Source organism: Haliotis asinina, chromosome 3 (assembly GCF_037392515.1).
Source record: "Haliotis asinina isolate JCU_RB_2024 chromosome 3, JCU_Hal_asi_v2, whole genome shotgun sequence".
NCBI lineage: Eukaryota > Metazoa > Mollusca > Gastropoda > Lepetellida > Haliotidae > Haliotis > Haliotis asinina.
The window spans coordinates 79,107,998-79,129,692 of record NC_090282.1 but is presented as its reverse complement, the minus strand read 5'-3'; the positions used below and the strand labels follow the sequence as shown (position 1 = coordinate 79,129,692).

At 39.2% G+C, this 21,695-nt stretch overlaps 2 protein-coding genes and 1 pseudogene across 5 annotated transcripts; 2 read left to right on the top strand and 1 right to left on the bottom strand.

Annotated features, from left to right (window-relative positions):
- Positions 1-114: 114 nt before the first annotated feature.
- LOC137278532 (lipoyl amidotransferase LIPT1, mitochondrial-like) lies at positions 115-4,985 on the bottom strand. 4 transcript variants are annotated; one of them, XM_067810924.1, is made up of 6 exons: positions 4,895-4,985; positions 3,510-4,082; positions 2,145-2,252; positions 1,417-1,551; positions 853-1,042; positions 115-561 (listed from the first exon to the last, which is right to left on the bottom strand). In XM_067810924.1, exons 2-6 carry the CDS (start codon positions 4,041-4,043, stop codon positions 524-526), a joined length of 1,005 nt encoding a protein of 334 aa, XP_067667025.1. In that variant the 5' UTR covers positions 4,044-4,082; positions 4,895-4,985; the 3' UTR covers positions 115-523. The 4 variants fall into 4 exon arrangements, with proteins under 4 accessions (XP_067667025.1, XP_067667023.1, XP_067667021.1 ...); XM_067810922.1 differs by having other exon boundaries at positions 4,720-4,984; XM_067810920.1 differs by lacking the exon at positions 853-1,042 and having other exon boundaries at positions 4,720-4,984.
- Positions 4,986-5,188: 203 nt separating this feature from the next.
- On the top strand, positions 5,189-13,251 carry LOC137278533 (coiled-coil domain-containing protein 43-like). Its single transcript, XM_067810925.1, is given in 6 exon segments — positions 5,189-5,359; positions 7,685-7,772; positions 8,385-8,476; positions 8,478-8,521; positions 9,494-9,546; positions 11,166-13,251. Coding segments are annotated over 6 exon segments (639 nt in total). The 3' UTR covers positions 11,357-13,251.
- Positions 13,252-19,907: 6,656 nt separating this feature from the next.
- LOC137279067 (uncharacterized) lies at positions 19,908-20,687 on the top strand (annotated as a pseudogene).
- The last annotated feature ends 1,008 nt before the right edge of the window (positions 20,688-21,695 follow it).

The following is a 21,695-nucleotide window of genomic DNA, read 5'->3' as shown; positions in this document are numbered from 1 at the left end:
GGAACATCTCTGTATCTACATATATTCATAGCTACACAAGATTCTTTAGCTCTAATGATTAAAACATTCCATTCTGAAAATATTTGTGACAAATAATAAAATATATTGCACAGCTGAAAGATGCAACCTTTATTAACAAACCAGTGACTTTCTTATACATTCTAAAGTCCACAGAACATGTGACAGTGATACCACAGTCTCAGTTTCAGAACTTGCCTTCGTTATCAATGTCTGAAAAAGGGGAGATAACTCATGTTTGTTAAGGCGCTTATCGGTCAACTCAACGAGGTATTGTTCAAAGTGATTTTGATCAACAACTTCTCTTCCTTCTTCACTTGTGAGATTCACGCTGATCTTGTGGATTTTACCTTTGACTATATCAATACTGAGGTCAAGATCTACCTTTCCTCCATCAATGACTGAAGTGTAGGACTTGATGATGCAGAAAGGAGGTGTTTTTGCAAAGATAAAATCCCACTTTTTCAATTCTTTGATTTTGGTGGAAACCCCTGGAAAATCTGCATCAGTGATTGCACTTATGTCCTGAATCGAACAGTTTCCCTGAAAAAGAATACAAGAGTTTAAGAGCAATGATTCAACTATTTAGAAGGAAAAGTATAAGTACGAGAAGAGGATAACAATCTGGGGTTCCTCTCTTAACATAGAAAAGATTTGCCCTGTAATTTATTTTGCAAATAAACTTTGAGATAAATCAATACAATCTGTCATCTCTAGAAGTAAAAGAGAAGGCTGAGACTGGAACCAGTGATGGTTAATGGGTTGTTTGTTTCCATGTCAGATGACACAAAGCCAGAGTACACCCAGAGTAGAAGGTGAGTAGACTTAGACTACCCGTGGATAGGCCCAGAGTGCCTGTGGGTAGACCTAGACTGCTTGTGAGTAGACCCAAACTGCATGTGGATTGATCCAGACTGCCTGTGAGTAGACCCAGACTGCTTGTGGGTAGACCAGGACTGTCTGTGGGTAGACCCAGACTGCTTGTGAGTAGACCCAGACTGCTGGTGGGGGAAGCCCAGATTGCCTGTGGATAGACCCAGAGTGCCTGTGAGTAGACCCAGGGTGTCTGTGAGTAGACCCAAACTGCTTGTGAGTAGACCCAGACTGCTTGTGGGGGAGGCCCAGATTGCCTGTGGGTAGACCCAGACTGCCTGTGAGTAGACTCAGACTGTGTGGGTAGACCCAGAGTAGTGAGTGGGTAGACCCAGAGTAGTGAGTGGGTAGACCCAGACTGCCTGTGAGAAGGCCCAGACTGCATGTGGGTAGACTCAGACTGCTTGTGGGTAGATCGAGACTGTTAGTGGGTAGAACCAGACTGTTTATGAGTACACAAGAATAAAGCTTCAGTTTCACTGCTACGGTTCTGTAGTATTGGAGAGAAATGGCTGATGTCATTACCTGAGGTATATTATGATGGAGAAATTGGTCCCCAATACACTGTACAATTGAAGGGATGTCCATAGAGGGCGCTGACTCAACCAAGTTGCGTACATTTGCCGGAACACTCTCTGTGGATTTGCTTTTCACACCAACCTGTTCATAAATTCATAAATAACATGAAAAGTATTGAGTAGGTCCATTTCAACAATACAACATGAAAAGGACCTGGTACCACCAGCACACAAAGTAAGTGATTCAACACACTCTAAGCCACAGCAGCTTCCACAAAAATGCAAGTCAGAGAAATGGTAGTCTAGACCACGTAATTTGTTTATTCCACTGACAAGAATAGCATAACTATGTAGAACCTGTAAAACAACTTCATTTCATTCCATTCTAGTGATTCATAATGTAACTGAATTCATCAAAAAAGTAAATTTCTCTCATCTTGGGGTTAGATTTTAACTCTATACCTTCAGCAATCAAAACACCTGCTCACCTGATCCACCCTGAACAGGCTATTTTCAACACAGACTGCAAGATTCTCAAATTTCCCCGCCCAAAGTTTGGATCTAAATTTAAACATATCTTTTAATTTAATTATACTTAGTAAATAAGTAGGTAGGTAAGTTCACAGCTGGGAAGTGTTACATCTAACCAGTCCTGTAGTCTGGTTGAATGTTTTAGGAGTTTCATGTCCTGATATATTATAATCATTAAGGACTGAACTAATCCAGCATACCAACCATGGGTGACTGTAGCAAGGTAGTGAGTCGCTCCACGTCTACATCAACCAGGAGAGTAAAATGGTGGTACGTCCGATGGCCTCCCAACTTGGCAGCTGTACCGGACACCTGGAACGTTATCCCACACACTGATGAAACCTGGAATCCTGCTTCACAATCACATTGTTCCAAGGATACTATGATGTAGCCATCAGTGTGTCATTTCATTGATTGCATACTTTGCCATGTTAGCTTGCTGACCGTGAACTCTCTTTATAGTAATCTGTGAAAGGTTTCAACCTGTGATAAGCAGGAGCTTGTGGGTTTCATCTAAGAGGTACATGAGTGATATCTACAACACTTCAGGCTTTCCCCACACACTACACTGACACATAACTTGAATAATGTTCAAAAGCAGTTTGAGCACCAACTCACTCTGTCATTCTGGTGATCATGACAGAATGTCTGTGAGTCATGTGAAGTGATACAAGCAAAAGATCAGTTACGATGCCTTATGCAGGGATTTACCTCCAGTCATGTATATGAGCATCACCAGGATTCATACTCCTAATTTTCAGGGGTCCTGGACTATGAAATGGGGGTCCCAGACACTTAAATATTATTTTTAATACTATGTGGTAACATTGTTGTACTTCAGTTGCTGTTATTGTATTGTGTATCACGATTATCACATTGTTACAGTAATTGAAATTGCAAAAGATACCATAACCCAGCTAGTAGCAAACACAGTGATAACTTATTGTAACTTGATTGAAAATTTTGAGTTCATGTGGACAAGCTACCTAATAAATTTTGTTTTATCTGTATTCAATTTTTATGTGTATAGGACGCAGGAATTTGTGTCTTGTTAATCCCTGATTATAAATATCCCCAAAGACTTTAACTCCTTGAGCAGGATGACAACGTGAGGATGTGACCTCTGGGACGATGCCACCCCCTGCTACATTCTCCCAGACAACAGGGAGGTTGTTCCAAGATTTATCTCATAAAGATAACAAAGCAGTTTACTTTATGGATACAAACACTGATTTTGCTCAATATTTGACATAAATGTGCTCAGACACCACTGAGTACCAGTGTAACATACATACAATTTCTGAGTACTGCGATGGGATTCAAACCACAGATCTGATCTAAGGTCAGATGGCATGTCCATATGACTAAAGAACTTAACACTATCTACAAGCTGACAAGGAAAGGAAACCATCTGTAGGAAGACTCTACAACCTATTACCAACTCTGGCAGGGAACCCCCATGACAAAAGCTGGATACCTTTATCATAAATAGAATCAAACTTACCAAACCCTTTTCACTTACATAAATTATGTAATCATGATAACCTTATGCTGGTTTTGAATACGAACCTTAAAAAAACCATCTAGAATTAGGTCCTCTCTGCAGTTGATTGAAAGATCAACATCCCATTTGTGTGCTAGCGCCCTCTTGACTAATTCCAAATTTTCTTTCCTGTTGTATCTCGGTCGGCTCTTTATAAAGCTAAGGTTGAGGTTCCCTTCATCGTGATATACTGTTCCCCCACCACTCTTCCGCCGGGCCAGATCGACATTCTCTGCCAGGATTCTGTCCACATTACACTCCATCCAAGGATTCTGGTGCAGACCAAGCACAACAGCCGGCCCATTGCTCCACATCAACAAGTAGCTCCTGTTTTCTAAATCTCCATTTTGATAAATCCAATCCTCCAAGGCAAGATTTTCAAAAATATTTTTTGATCTTGAAACATAAACCACATGTTCTGGGGCTGCTGTGGTATACTGTTTGGGGTAATTTGCAATATGGGGCAATGCATGCGTGTTTGCCCAGGTCCACCTTTTCAAAACTGAGCGAAGAAATTGTCTTGAGTTTTGAGGACAACAAAATAACTTATGAATCAACATTTCAATGAGACTGCCAACAGGATCCTTTGCAAACTTAACCTGAAACAAAAAACAGCAAAAACTGAAGTTTACAGTTGTTCAGTCAGCTTGCAGTTGAAGCATTTGGATGGCAACTTAAAATAATTTGGACAATGATAACAATAGCACCTTGATCATGAACTTGAGGGTGTATCATGGCGTGATAAATATAAACATTATTATTCAAAATATTAATATACCTTACCTGCATTTCAAATATCTCCAATACCTCCAATTCAACTAGAATCTACACCGAAATGGCACTCTCACTTAAATAGAGAAATTGTTCATCCACAAATTGTTATCCTTTTTAACATCCTTGTGCTGCTATGCAGGATAGCCTTAAGTAATAATTGTATTAATTCTAATCAGCATAAAATTGGAAGAAGATGTAAGAAAAGATTCCAAATGAAAAAGCACAAAGCGCATGGATAACAGCAGAATTTAACAAATACTTAAGAAAATGTCTTTGTATCTAATTTCTAGTTAGAGTGTTTGTGTCTGCAAAACGGAAAATTCTATATTTGAACCCTGGAAGACATAAACATACATTGTACAGAAGCAGTTGGCGTTGTGAAGTTGATTAACAAACACACACACACACGCACACACGCACACACCATCACAAACTAATATGTTCATATGGAGCAAAACTTACAAGGGGTAACAACTGACGAACTCCCTACATCGATTCTTTTATGTGCGCTTCTTTGGGTTCTGTTTTGGGGGCAATCAGTCCCGATGAAATAGTTAACTGTACATCAAATTACAGGTACAGTGTTTCCTTCTGGGAGACAAACACAAATAACTGACAAACACATGTCTGGTAATACCTTGTGAAATACAACATGACCTCAAATATAAACATATAGTCGGAACAACTTCGACCTGCTTGCAATCGCAATCCATGAAAAAGGTTAACTGAAATTTCCGAATATTTCATAAGCTACACTTATTTTAGACATTCTGGACTTAACAAATGCAAGTTCGTCATTCCATTGTTATCAGTAGATAGAACATGTTTTGCTTTAATTACACTGGTAATGGATAAGCCAACATTTTCGGCTATTAGCAACAATGGCATCCTTACATTTCGCTGTTGAATTCCACATTTATATTTGTTCAAAATGGCAGCCTCCGTAAGTCCATACGAGGAGTGGTTGTCACAGAAATTGATTTCACTGAACCCAGATGTGGATGGAGAAGTATTTGTTACCTATATTTCCGGAATCTTAGACACAGATACATCGAATGAAGAGAAGAAAGAGAGCTTGGAAGGAATAATTGCAGAAGTAGTGGTCCGTATCAATATTCTGATAATTTGTTCAGTTTTCGATCATTGAACATGATTGCATTTAACTGTAACCCCACGGTTATTCCTGACCCTCAGGACCCGTCTTTATCTCTGTAATTCTGTTAATTACATGTAACTTTAATAACAGGGACCACACTGAGTCTTTACGAAGTTGAACTGGTGCATCTGGTCCAGACATGCAGACACCTGCACTTGTTTGACATGCCCAACAGTAGCCGAGAGCCGCGATGCGGTCCTATACAGTCAAGACATGACCCTGACCGATGCAGGGTCATGTCTTGACTGTATAGGACCGCATCGCGGCTCTCGGCTAGAGGAGTCAGTGGAAACGGATTAGTCACCACCCGTAATGTCTATGGTTTCCAGAGATGTCCTTAATCACAGAGATTCATATGTCAAATGTCAAAATCTCCTCCCTCCCTCTCTCTCTCTTTCTCTCTCTGTCTCTCACGCACTCACACTCACACACACACACACACTCACACACACACACACACACACTCTCTCTCTCTCTCATAATTTATCACTAGGGGGAATTGATGAGGATTTTTATATTTTATTGGTATCTGGTAGCCCCCCCTTCAATACTTGGGACAAAACAAATAGCCACCCAAAACACATGACCCCCCCCCCCCCCCCCCCCCCACACACACACACACCGCCTATTTAAAATAATAAATTAAAACCAAATAGCTGACCCTCCTTAAAATATCTGTACAAAACAGCTGACACCCCCTATATTTTGTGGACAAAATGAATGACCCCCATGAAAATCCTCATCTCCCCACCCGGTGATAAATTATGAACGGTCCCTTACAGTTTTCAAACACTCCATCTAGCCTTATCCAGTTACATGCTACTCTTTATTAATTACCTGTTGTTATTTATTTTAATCTCGTGCTGGTCACGGCATACCACCTGTCTTGAATAGGACTACATGATGTTACTGCTATACTGGTATAGCACAATACGCTTTTCAAACAGTACATATTGTAAAATGTTTTCCTGACAACTGGTACTCATGAAACATCACACACACGTAATGAAAGAAGTTGTAATCCATAAAGTTTGTTCTATATTGTACTTCCCAACTTCTACAATACTACTTATAGAAGATGTTTTGCTTCATTATTCAGTGACAAAAAGGCGTACAGTAAGGCACTAGGAAAAAAGGAACGTGTGCCAAGTTTATGTGCCAGTACACAGCTCTAGTCAGTTCTTTCTTCATAACAGGATTTCTACATAGAAATGTCACTGTATGCAATTAACAAGATGTTTTAACATTTAAACTGTGTGCTTCATTACTTGCTCATCAGCATCTAGATTGCTTGGTTCCAACAAACCTGACAATGTGTCCTGTCTTCATCATGCAATTATTATTAATATTCTTATGTGGTTCTTTAAGTTATGTCAACGTGAACTGGCTAGCAACCAGTTATCACCAACACCCGACTGTAGTGCTTGCACAGACAGCTCGACTTCCGTAGTATGTCACACTTTGTCACTTCACAAAAGCAATAGGCTATGAGAGTTAAAATCACTGTAAGTATTTTATCTTGTAGTCGTTACAAAAATGAATCCCCTCAGAAGACAAGACCCAAACACGTCAAGTAAATGACCTGTCAACATTCACAATGAGAGCCAGTTTTGTTCTTTTAAATTTTTCTCTTTTTTGAAACAAATTCCAGTTATGAAATTTCTTCAATGTGTCAAGGTTTGAAATACAGCAGTTTTACCAAGCTTTTGTCACATTTTGATGAATAACATAAAATAATCAGAAATGGTGATGACTAGTCTTCTTAGTTGCTGTGAAAGCACAATATACATTACAGTGCTTCCTGTTGTCCATGTTTCAGAGAAACATGATTGGCAACTATAAATAAGCATGAAACATCAGTGAACAGCTATTCTATCGTCAAGATAACTTTTATTTTATTATGTTAAGAGTAAATCATTAAGAAACGCTAAAACAATTGGAATAACTGGTTGCTAGCCAGTAGAGCATTACACATGTTGAGGGGAGGCAACTAGCACCTGACTATTTTGTTGTGTGACTAAATCACTTGCTAAAATGGAAAAGCTACTTTCCTCTTAATTTAAAGATTACCACATCTTTGAAGAATATATATTTTATTTAGTCACTACTTGCTTTGAGAATGCAGTTTTGTTTAATAAAGAAAATGGTAAAAAGCATGAATTTTGGAGGTAGTTTCCAGTGAAATTCTTTTTGGAATGCTGTCTTGTAGTGTTTGAGATACACTTGAGAAGTTCTTTGTTTGAAATCGGTCAACATGAGATGCTTTTTTAGAGTGAGGGTACAGAGACAGTTTGTGAGGAGCTGATTGAGAAATGGGAAGAAATTAATGGCCAGCAGAAATCAGGAGCAGAAGATAAATGTAAGTGTACAGATCTTTTGATACAATTTTCTCTGTCTATATTGGTCATGGAGTGGTGATGCGGTAGTCTAGTGGTTAAAGCGTTCTCTTGCCGTGCCGAAGACTGGGGTTTGATTCCCCATGAGTGCAATGTCTGAATCCCATTTCTGATGTGCTCTGCTGTGATATTTCTGGAATACTGCCAACAAGTGTTGTAAAAATAACCTCAGTCAGTATTGGTAATAGAGCTTTGATATAGGATTATTTAGGTTGTTTGTGAGCCAGATATTACTGTAACAGTACATACACAGATGAAGGTGCAAGACCTGTCTGCAATTTGTTTTCCTAGAGATTCTCCTGGAGAATCAAAACTGTGTCTCCAGGATTATAAAGTGAGATATCTATCTGTACATGAGAGATCACTAGCAGGATGACATGGTCAGGCTTCAGATTTGGTTGATGCATATTAACATAGCTGAAATGGGATGATGCTAATGCAAATCACTGGGCGATTTGATCCAAAGTCAGTGATTTAAAGACTGCTTTCAAATGTTTTATGTCTACAGTTATTTTTGTTTGTCAGTGTCTCAGAAATATGTACACATTTGTTTTCTTGTTTCTATTGACAAATAGGTAGTGTTGAAGATCAGCTCTCGAAGATCTTGAGCACCCAGAAGTTGACTGTGACCAAAGGGAGAGAACTGACAGCTGAGGAGAAGGCAAGAAAAGGCTGCTATACTAGCACAATACAGTCAGGTATCAGAAGGAGAGTATCCTTTAAAATATAAACATTATAGATTGGATTTGATGCAGAATTGTGACATGACTGAGAACATTCTACTGTTTTTCTTTTTCTTTTACTAGGTTGGCTTTATTTAAATATTTACCAGGTGTACAGACACATTGATCAGAGCTCCAGGTGAGATTTACTGGTAACTCATGTGGGTACTGTGCCCACTGTTTTTCATGGAGTGGGTACTATGTATGTGTATTATGAATGTTGAGTATTTCAATTTTCATTACCCAGTGCTTTCAGATACGTGGGTATTTCAGTGATTTTAATCAGCTACGTATATGTCATTGAGTGGTACTAAGCAGGTACATTCAGCCTTATGTTATACCTAAGCAAAACAACTTAAATAAAATTAAAATGATTTCATAAAAAAATCACTCATCCCATACTGACAGTGCAACAAAAGTCCTAAACTAACAGTACAACTTGATCATTGTGTAGAATACATGTGAGCACAGAAACAGGTCCTTCCCTTCCTTACTGCTCATTGTCGTTTTCATTACACAAGTAATTTTTATTATAATATTCATCATGCATATGGTTTCAAACTTTTTGCATATCTAACATTTTAAATGTATAATTGATGTGCAACAGTTATTATTCAATGCATAACTGGAAATTTTCAATACATATTTTACCCAGATGTGCAGCTTGTCTGGGCCTCTGTATTGATAAGAAATCATCACATAAATTGGTACAATATTGCTACCTGCTCATCTTACTACAAACATTAAGATATGTTTATGATATGACTGTGTTTTTATTCTGTAGGATATGTCAAGGTGTAATGTGACAATATATCAATGTTTGAACTTTATTATAACTTATTTTTATAACTTATTTGCTAAAAAAAAACAAAAACAAAATATTGTAACTTTAATAAAAGTGTTTCTCATTGTGCTGAGACATTACATACTTTGTTGGAACTATTTTCCTGACCACTACCTAGGGATGACTCAGACTCGGATGAGGACCCAGGGGGAGCTGGAGGTGATGCTGACTGTATCCTTTACACTGGTTATGCACTGGCTCAATTTTATTTTTTATTTTTTTAACCAGTGAAGGTCTGGGTTAGAATATTGATTTTCAACATTATCAGTGTGTGATTTGATGCCATTTCATATCATGGATGCAAGGGTGATAACAGCTTCCACTCTGCCAATGTTTTGCTAATCAATTTTGAAAGGAAAGAGGATTTTGAAATGAACTTTTGTGTATAATTTAGGTTAAATGATACAATTTCTACTGATACCTTTTTCTACCTAATACACCAGAACAGAGAAAGAACTTTCACAAAGATCTTCAGTAACCCATGCTTGTCAGGATTGAGTGGTCAGGCTCACTGACTTTGACTGACACATATCATATGTTCCCAATTGTGTAGATCAATGTTCATGATGCCAGTCACTGGATTGTCTGATCCAGACTCAATTATTTACACACTGTCACCAAAGTAGCAGCTCGAAAATTGCTGAGTGTAGCATTAAACAATCAATCAACCAACCAACCAAATGAAAAAATAACTTCTTTGCGCATGTTTGAGTGGTATGTTTAGAAGTTGATGGTTCACATAAGGACAAACTTTATGGATGAACGACTTCTTTATCCAGCTGATGTGACGTTTCGATACAGATTCTTTTATTGATGTCAAACAAGTATAAGTCAGATAAAAACACGGTGAAATATATATGTTACAATCAGATTATGAAATGACTAGGAGAGCCATTCGCATCATTTTGTGTAACGACAATCAGTATACTTGAGTCATTTCATGAAACTTCACTTAATAACTTCATCTACAAAAGTGGATGACAATTTCAACATTATTGTCACTATCAGTTAAAACTATTTGTGGCAGCGACTGTTGCACTTCAGCTTGGCTTTGAAGCATTTACACCTGTTTGTTTGAGACTTGGTCTGTCCAAAGTCCACGCCGCACAAGCCCCTGTCCACCACAGATGGTGGTTAGTCATTTTACAAAATGACTAATTTCACAATCTCACTGTAGCATATATATCACCTGGTTATCCCCTACAACACGTTTTGCAGGGGGGATTAAAATGCACCCTCTCCGTCCGTGCACATTTATCTTTTCCGGAGCAGAAGATCAATATTTCTTTACCAATATTTCTTCACCAAACTTGACACATGGATTGGCCTAGGGGTGTACTGATGCCTTTTGATAGTTTTAGAATTCTGAATAAAATGTTTTTGGCGTTTCCATGGCAGCAAGTGTGACTTAGACTGAAATTGGAGGCAATGCGGGGGATATTGATGACTGTGTCTTCTTGTTTTTTATTTGACTTATGCTTGCCTGACATCAATACAACAATCTGTATCGAAATGCTGCTCATAAGAAGTTTCATTTATCAATTTCAGACAAGCTGTAAGGGATAATATGTCTTTGATTGTATCAATAAGAAGCTGAAATGAGTGCATATCCATCAACTTATATATTATAGACCAAAATATTGTCCAGAAAGCATGACATTGTGCCTTTAAGGTTCTTTCTTGATGACAGTATTGACACCTACTGTGATGTTGGTGAAATATTGTCAAAAATAACACAAAACGCCAACTCACTTACCCTTTGTCTGAGTTATGGCCCTTGACAGTCACAGACCTGATGTGTCGGAACACCAACAAGACAGACGTGGAAAAAGCAGAGCGTGAGAAGCGAGATAAAGCTAAGAAGGAATCGGACGAGAAGCGAGAGAAGGACAAGCAGGATCGCGAGGCCCAGAAAGCCAAGGCCCAGGAGAGGAAGGACACAGAGAAAAAGCGCACACAAAAGGGAGAGAGGAGGCGGTAACGCTGGCTGGCTTTAGGGAATTCAGTATTTTTGTATGCATCATCTGACTTGGTAGCAGCATTATGCATATGCAGAACTTGTTTCAAGGACTGATGGAACATCTGAGTAGGACACTGCAGTTGTTCCCATGGTAACAGCTGCAAAAAGTAATACCATGTGTTCTAGGACTTTTGAAACCTAGTACACACATGCGTCTATATTGATCTATTTTTGTGAAGTGTGAAACCATGCTGCCCTTGGTGCTGATTTGATATTGGCCTGATAGAAAGAAATAACTGCAACTGTATTGGACATAGTTGCCATGGTTACTGGTAAGTTGTTTCCTGAGAAAAATTAAGGAATGGCATGAAAATGTAATGATTAGTCAAATACTTAAGAAGTCATTTTAGTATGTGATTTTGAATGATTTTGACCAAGGTGAGACAACTTTAATCTGACTGATTCCTCCCAGTGTTTACAGAGCAGAGTCTGGGTGTGTCAAAGAATAATCGTTCAGGTTGTGGAAATATCATTCATCATGAAAAGTTTATCAGCTCTTGCTAGTGAGACTTCCCTGACATATTTAAGTGAGAGAATTTTCTAGCCTCCAAAGAAAGGAGAGTAATCTGTGGGCACTGTTTGCTTGCTGTTTTGTATGGTGGGCTAGATATTGCCCAGTCAGCCTGTGCTTGATATGAGGAGATTAATATGTTCTGTGTCACCTTAAACCAATTGTGTGGAATGTTGCTGAAACAATCTCAGGATTGTGTGGTCCAGATTTGACTATTTATTGTTTGTTTTCATAATTTAGTTATAGTATTGCAGGCAAACAGTCCTGCGCATACAGACACACATACACACATGCATGCATGCTCAAGCACACAGACACACAACCAACCACACAACCAACCACACAACCAACACACATATTTGATGCCCATATTGGGTGACAGGGTATATGAAGGACATATGCTGATCAGTGCTCTATAATTATCAACAACCATAATAAGATAGGCATTAGAGTCTTGTGCACTTTGTAGACAAATCTGAAGGTATGTGAAACATTGACAGATGTGGACAAAATTCTAGTAAAATTGTTTTTCCACATAGTGATATTCTGGTTGTCTGACAGCATCGATTCAGAATCCTGTCTCTGTGACGGAAGATGTCTGCTGAATTCTGTCATGTTAGACAGATTCACAAAAGTCAAGTTCATGGTACTGTCGGACTGAACAAGTTCACTGCAGTTAAGGTTGTGGCACTGTCAGACTGAATATGTTCACTGTCAAGCTGACCAGGATTGCTACAGCTAAGGTCATGGTACTTTCATGCTGAACAGGTTTGCTACAGCTACAGGTACAGCTACAGCTACATGTGAGAGAACATATTTATGTTTAATTCAGTGTGTATTGTACATTACAGATGTTCATTTCCTGCCAAAGAATTAATGTTTCATTTCAAGAAACTAAAGAACACTTGATCATGACAGATTAACTGACCTGGTTTGAAAATATTTTTTTGATCACTTTGATAATTGATTTCCATTTGTCGTGGTAAAGGTTCAAACAAATAATGCTTATGCTATTATTATTAGATATTTCTCAATTTTCAGTTGAATATTTCAAGGAAATTGTTTTCAATTTTTGCAGATAGAAGTTTGTTTTCATTAAAGGCTTATGGTTTCAAAAAATATCTTTTCATTTTATTGTGGTTATTTGATATTGCTGCCATGTAGCCGAGGTTTTGGACATTGTAAGCACCTTGTCTATATACCATGTTTCATTTGGGGTTGTTACCACTGTAGAGAAATACTGTACGGATTGAGTGAGTAATAAACGATGGCAATTATATGGGGGACATTTTATAATATTTAATGGGTTGTTTGTGGTATGTGCATAAAGAATTCGTAAAACATCCTCCATATTTTGTTTTTTCTTAAGGTGCAATGACATCACTGCAAGTTTAATGGCAGTGCTGTGTTCAAAGATGTACATTTCTCATTGTGAGTGAGGCAATTTAACAGATCATTTAAAACAAAATATCGGGTAAGGGATAGGTGCAGCCAACTGACACCATGACAATGTTTATGTGTTTTCTGCTTCTACCGCCCTTGGGAATCGGTCTAGCAGGTGTAGATCTAATCCTGGCGTTGTGTTGTTTCACAGGGTCGACCTCTGGGTTAATGGTCATCCGCGTTGTTGATGGCGTGTGTTGTATCGCTGTCAGAGACGTTCTATCGTTTATAGGCTGTATTTGGAGTCTTTAGGAATGACGCAAGCACGCTGACCAGCCTTTAGATGTCCAATGGCAGCATGTTGTCATCATCCTCTGAATCTCCACTACACCCTGGATGCATCGATAAATTTCCTTCCTCCGTTGGCTGGATTTTCTCCAATCAGGTGTCTACCAATAACAACACACTTTTGCTTTTAAAGTATCTACAGTCCGTTTGAATCCATTTGAGACCGATGAATTCCTCACTAACACAAATTTTGCACAGCCACATGAAATCGACAGACCAACTCTGATGATGTGTCTCATAATTTGGGACACCCGAATAAAAAATTTGTTTCACAAACGATCATCATTTTCTTGTCACCTTTCGCTATTTTGTACGAGGGGGGCCTCTTGCTGGTAGAACAGCCAGGTGGGCAAGGTGTACGTGCGAAATTAACACGTGTGATTTGCTCGGCAAACCAGATATTCGTGATAGTAGTAAACAATGAGATTATCACACGACGCTAAGTCAATTATTTCCAAAGTATTTAACTTTTTTAAAAACGAAGGTGACGGGGGTAGGCCTCGATATGCTTTGGCTAAGTATCGTTTACGAACTGCACGTACTGTTGGGATGACGGAAGGGAAGGTAAAAACTATCTTGAAAAACTGTACCGATTCAACCTGTACGGACACAACTGAGGGGACCGTATCAAAACCCACACGATGTGAGAGACTCGATTCATTTCAACAACAGCTGGTTAGAAACGCCATTAAGTCTCTATATGAACAAAATACCATTGTCTCTCTGCGTATTCTGAGAAAAAGCGTATGGAGACAAATAATTCTTTGGTCATTTCAAAATATCAGTTATGAAAGTTGCTTCACAAATTTGGTTTCCGTTACTAAAAAGTAGACACAGAAAATAGACGTGCACTGTGCGAGAGGTCTGATATTGTTAAGAAACCAATACTTACGCACAATTCTAAAGAAACGTACAGGGGGTTACGAGCCTGTATATCTGGACGAAACATGAGTAAATGCTTCCCATACCACAGGGACACAATGGTTCGCTAGCTCCTCATCAGAGGCCTGTGTCAGAAAATTACCTCTTGGCAAGGGAGAGCGACTGACTGTGCTCCATGCTGGTTGCAAGAGTCGGGGATTCCTACCTGGCTGCTCCCTATTCTTCAAGGCAAAATGTAACGACAACCGAGACTATCATACTATCAAATGAACGGGATGGTTTTCTTAGAATGGGTACAAAATCAATTGGTACCAGCACTGACCCCCCCCCCCCCCCAAAAAAAACAAAACAAAACAAAAAAAACCAACAAAAAAAACACAAAAACTGATTGTCATGGATAACGCTCCATACCATGGCGTTCAAGTACCTAATACAAACGCCCCAACATTTAGCACAAATTTAGCCTATCGTCGCGTTGAATCGAAATAGAAGCTAGTGAGCTATAACATACCGACTTGAAGCTTTACTACAAATCTACTGCCCTAACACGGACACTAATACCAATTATTTGACTTAAATTGAAGTCACACAATAGTTAACCTATCTTGTACATGTAAGATTTCAGTTGTTACAACACTCAGCGAACGTAATCAACTGTTGAAAATAATCCGGGCTCAATCTTAAATACTGCTTTTCCACCATATTGGCTACACTGGTTACGTAATGACCCGAGACATACGTTCAGCGGCAATTCGAGTAGTTTCTTCTCCCCCTCTATATAGGCTCCCTGGTACAATTAACAAGGTTGATGTATATTGAATATCTCACTAGCGATTTCAGATGGGTAGTAAAGATGTAAAGAGTAACTGGTTGTCATCAGAAATGCTCTGCCATCGTATCGCATGGTGACAATCAGTGGATTGTCGACGCCTGGTAATTACTCGATTGTTTACAAACAACCTCGTAAGCTGTTAAACTGCTGAAAGAATACATGCATACTGGTGATACAGCCATAATTGTACGATCGACTGCTTTTAGCAGAGATTTGTTGTGGGAGTGAAACAGGTTTTGTCGCTGCCATTTCGTTAATGACTGTTTCCGGATGTTGTCGTCACAACATTGGTCGGAGGCAGAAAGAGAAAGCAGAACACTTACTTTATTAGTCTTTGGTGTAAACACATGGTAAATAAAATAACAATAACTCACTGTTATACTGGTCGGAACTTGTTGCTGTGGATTCAATAGTGTTAATGTTACATTTTATGGATAAACTGTCAAATGGGGTTGTCAGGTGTAGCGGTAATAGAAGAGACGCTCTGAACTGAGAATTGTATCTGTGTGTGTATGAAAATACAACAATTCCAATTTCTATTCTGGGCTGCATCCTATTACATATTTACCTGCTTTTCGAATGCCAGTATCTCAATGTTATAACATATTTTTCAGTTTATTAATTTACACGCAGAGTCACCGACAAACCAGTAAAATATTTAGTTCGAATCTTCATGCATTGTCTCTGAAATCCGTGCTAGATTAACTTTCATGAACTGTTGAGGACCAGCACCCTTAATACGTTGTTATGTAATCTGAGAAGGTGTCTTGTGTGATATGGCATTGCATTCACTATCATCTGCTGATCGATATGAAATCTGTATGAGCGGATGCTAGCCACGGCAGATGCTGGAGACAGGCTACAGAACAGCTCATCATAACGGCTGCAGAGGACTAGACGTGAGTATGGGCTAACTTTATGAAGTTATTGTTAGGATAATATAATCTGCGTTATTACTGAAAGAGATGTGTTGTGTGTCAAACATGCCATCAAGTGTCACTAGGTCTATATATGATGGTAATGCGATTAATTCAAGAACATGTTTATGTTTTTGAAAAGTGCAGATGGAAAATGGCCTATAGGAGAATCTAAATACAAGCATGAAAGCAGCAAGTGGTTGAGCACATATTATCTTTGAATTCATTTAGAAGCAAGAGTCCTATGATGATGAGCATGGATGACAAGTTCTTATTTCAGTTGTCTTATACTGAAGAAAGAACAGTTCATCAATATATACTTGTCATTCTTGTTAAAGTTTCACCCATACACGTGTAACACATTACTCGTTGGAGTATGTGTGGATAAAAAAGGTTCACTTCAGCTGCCTCTAAACTGGAACATCAGAATTTTAAAACAGAGCTTTTGTTGAAATACTTTTATATTTTATTCACTGTATGATTCCACGATAATGAGTATTTTAGTGAGTTTGGTCTAAAGTCGGACCCGGGTACAACGTACTCCACATGAGTGCAATGTAAGAAGCACATTTCTGTTGTCTTTGCTGGTATATTTATAAAAGCGGCGTAAAACTATACTCACTCATTCACTGAATGTGGGAGGACAGTCCTGCTTGGTGCAGGCCTCAGATATTCATGACATCAAACCAAGAAACATAGACATTGTCGACGCGAATCGGAATGCGAAAAGCTAAATGGGAATCCTTTATTAACTGTTGAACTCGTATTTCATATGTAGCCAAGACTATGTTGCTCAACATTGCATTTCGAACTATCGGATGAAGACAACAGGTGCATGACTTGAAACTGAGAGTCACAACGCACCAACAGTGACACAACGGTCTTTCCTAATCTGATATCTAAACACCGTCTAACATGAAATTCTGCTTTGTGGATGATGTCCATGACCTATTGCTATACCAACATCGGTGTAGATTCAACGAATTATGATAATGAAGAGAGATGATGCTCGACGGCATTATCACGGCCTTAATGAAACACCTGGCTACAGAAATAGCACACCAAGGTAACGCCCGGTGACAGTGAAGCTGCGTTTGTGCTCTCCGTTCGTTAATTCCTGGTTGCTGCATAACATCAACATCTTTAATGACCACGAGAACCAAATTAGTAGGGGTGACTATTTAGGTAAAGTGACTGTTGCAATAGCGATAGACTATTGATACATACTATTGCGATAACTATTGTAATAATTCTACCCTAACAGTTTTTTTCACATTTCAGATTTCACATGTACTTTGAAATCAAAGCAAATGCATTTCTTGTTCGTTTAAGATTTAATGAATGGGATTCAAGTAAATCCACCATCGATTTCTATCAAACATACCTTTTTGCCACCATTGTAGATAAACTTCAGAACTATAGAACATGAAAACCAAAGGTTGCTTCTTTTGCGTGGTTGTGCTTGACAACGATAGAAAGCTTAGAATAAGAAACACTAAACAAAAAACTGAACACAAGTTGGGAAATCAAGTAAAAAATCAGGCCCCCAAACCAGGAAATGTGAAAACTTCCTGGAATATTTAGGAAATGTGTACATTTACTGAGTGAATCGGGAAATGTTTAAATTTCCTAAATATTCCATGAAATTGCCTTGTTTGACATATTTACTGTAACATATATACACTGTACACGTGTATTTAATATGCATGCCCTTGCGGTGTAGGCGGCTTAATCAACCTCACTAAGGTAGTTATTTTGGCCCTGTAAGGTTGATTAACCTATTCATACGTTGTGATAATATATATCAAAAGCAACGGGAACGCATTACACAGAGGTCACGCAGCATATATATGTCATTATCGCCAGCAGCCTCTTGGTTGCCTTTTAACGATTTGTTAAACATTTATTCATCTGTCGAATTATTTGCAACACCTTACAGTGTCGACATCACCCTTTGACGTTAACGTTGATAATAAGTCGTGCTCAGGTTGCCCATTATAAGCCACGACATCACGTGGATGTTACCATTGCAATGAAGTAAATCACACTGTATGATGAGCAGGATCGATATTGGACCACGTAGATCAATACATCATCCTTGAAAGAGCCAGTAGCTAATGTAGTTACTACAAGATGTTGGTTTTGTTCTTTCCAGACATTATATTTGGGGGTGGTAGTATTGTGGAACCCTGCTATATTGTTTCAAAATTGATAATGTCATTCAGAACATGTTATGAATCTATACTGGAACTCTCCAGTTACGTGCATGTCAAGACAGATCGTTCCGTTTCACAGTCAGTAATTAGCAGAGTGTATCCACGATAGCAACAGACAAAAAATATTAATGATACATCTTCCGTAGAACATATCAACCTAATCTTGATCGAACCACTCTCTGGCGCATTGATGACTTAGCATAACGTCAATGCCACCGGCTAAGTTGAATATCACGTGACCGGACTTTATTCTAGTTCGTAAACTAATGCGCACTTTCGTAGATAAGCAGGGCTGGCCTAATGCAAGCTTTTCAGTATTCATGCAACAGTAAGTTTTATGGCAATGTATATTAATATATAAAAGTGGCTATAATCCTTCGCTCTTTCCGAGGTTCGATGACAGCACCTGGAAATATATTACCAAAGAATCGATTTACGCATATTTTTTTAAAGTGAAACTAAACCATTCTATCGAAAAAAAGCTTATTTAAATGTTGTAAAGTCGACAAAATAGAGGATCTCAGATATTTGTATGATATAATGATATCAAGATTTGATGAATCGTGATTTTACGGCTCATACACGCACGTACGTACACACGCACGCACGCACGCACGCACGCACGCACACAAGCACGCACGCACGCACGCACCTACCCACCTACCCACCTACCCACTCACCCTATCTCAACAAGCTGTATACGCATCTGCAATCACAGATCACTCTCACCGCACCTAGCGATGCCATGCTGCAACAATGGAATGTGATGAACTGAGGAGACATTGGACGTTTAGGTAGGACTGTGGTTCGTCGAATCCGAGATTGTCTTGAGAATACAGGTGCATTCACAAGACAGTAATAAGTCTGACTTTTCACGGTAAATGGCGTCAATGTAATGGCGACAATTACCGAAAAAAGGTAATCTGATGTTAAACGACATTTACTATCACAGTCAGACGTCTCCCACTATCTCAGCCAGACGTCTCCCACTATCTCAGTCAGACGTCTCCCACTATCTCAGCCAGACGTCTCCCACTATCTCAGTCAGACGTCTCCCACTATCTCAGTCAGACGTCTCCCACTATCTCAGTCAGACGTCTCCCACTATCTCAGTCAGACGTCTCCAACTATCTCAGTCAGACGTCTCCCATGCCCAACATGTAGCTTAAAGTGCCCATTAAGCTCACTAAAAGTTGCATTTGCCTTAGAGCAATGACCTCACCGCATTTCAGTTTACACACGATATGTATGTATGTATGGATGGATGGATGGATGTATGTATGTACATGTGTGTATGCATGTATGCATGATCGTGTGTGCAAATGTGTGTGAATGTATGCATTGTGTGTGCCCAAGTATTTAAGGAGTGTTAGCTAAGCAAAGCCACATGCTCATTCACTCATATTTCTAAACAGGTGCTGCCATGGACGGGTTAAAGAGGAAGAAAACGTCCACGAACGTCTTTAGTTATCGTATTCGGAACAATGAAAGACTTGAGGATAATTTCTGCGATACCTCTGAGCTGCTCTTTCCAACTGGACATCGACCATTACTAGACAAAAACCCTCCAAACACAACTAAGAGAGACATGAACCAAATACGTCTCGAAACAAACAGCTCTTTTGTCCGACTTCCGCCAATAAACCATGACAAGAACAATCTCATTACCTCAAGTAACTCCTTAAACCCGCGTCTTAGATACTCGCCACAAAACCATCAAGATGACCGGAAGTGTAGCTCCAGACCGGAAGTTCACGGTGAAGCTAGTAGCAAAAGCACCCCAGTAGTGCGACGAACCATGAGGCGGACTGAAAGCACTGACGTTATACTTAGCAGCTACCTGGGACCAGTGTTGAACTCTGGGAATGTTCACTACAAACGTATCCTTCCACCAATTGGCGAAACGTTTAAAATCCGGATCAATAAATACTATCCAACCCTTAACCAGACGGAAGGTCATTCGGACGACGGTTAGTTGAACACATTTTATGGCGGAGAGGTGTGGATGGAAGATATCTTTGAGAAAATGCGAAGGATATTTATCTCCCAAGATGATGTTTTGAGAAAATTTCTTTGCTCAGGAAGCTCTTACCGAAGAGGCGCCACTTGTTGCGTACTTGATAGTGACAATGAAAATATTGGTGCGGCCGAGTTCATGCGCCAAAGACTTATCAACGACATTCTGTGTATGTATTATTTGTGATTATAGACTTGCGTGACCAAGGAAATATTTTATATTACTCAACTGCCGACCAAAAGAAGTGCAAACTCAAAAACATGGATTCAGCGCACAGAATACCAAATGTTAAGAAACCGTTTCTTGGCTGAAAAGTTCAAGACTGTGATGCTCCGATGAATAGAAATTCCATTGATTAGTGATGTCGTCTTCTTCTTGCCTTAACCGTCATCACATATGTGGCTACATATACTCAGCAAAAACACAATTTAAGGACAAACCCAATTTTCTGTATAAAAGTATTTAAGAGTTCATATTAGGATCCATGTCCTACTTAAATATTAAATATGTTTTTGGGTGTTGCCTAGCTGTTTCGGGTGAGCAGAAGTTTATACTGACAGTACCTGTCATTTCTTATGGAGAAAAAATTACGTTTCAAAAACGACATGTAGTAAACATGTGTCTATAAAGTTATTTTAGGGGTTAGGTTTGGTTTCTGTTATTGTTTGATGCCAGTTATGGTTCTTGATTCACACGTTTGTCATCCACACCCACAATAAGGATCAGGATGACTGGGTGTCCAGTGACTTGCCCGTTTTGACCATGACTCACCTACTTACAGACCTAACATGGTCAATTTCAGTTGTCCCTGCTACTATCAGTCTGTCCCCGAAACTTGACCATTTCTTTCGTGTTCAGCTCTCAGTGGAGGCTCGAGCTGGGGTGTCCCTGTGGTCTAATGCCTACTGCAGTGTATTATCCCTTAAGAAACATTTGATTGCGGGTTCGAATTCTGATTCGCACCGAACCATGAAGATTCGGGTAAGAGTTGATCTTTAACTGATGCTTGTCGTAAGAAGCGACTGACGAGATCAGGTGGTCAAACTCGCTGACTTGGTTGACACGTCATCGTATCCCAATTGCGTAGATCGATGCTCATGCTGCTGATCATCGGATTGTCTGCTCCAGACTCGAATATTTCCAGAAAGCCGACATATAGCTGGAATATTGCTGAGGGGGGTGTAACTCACTAGT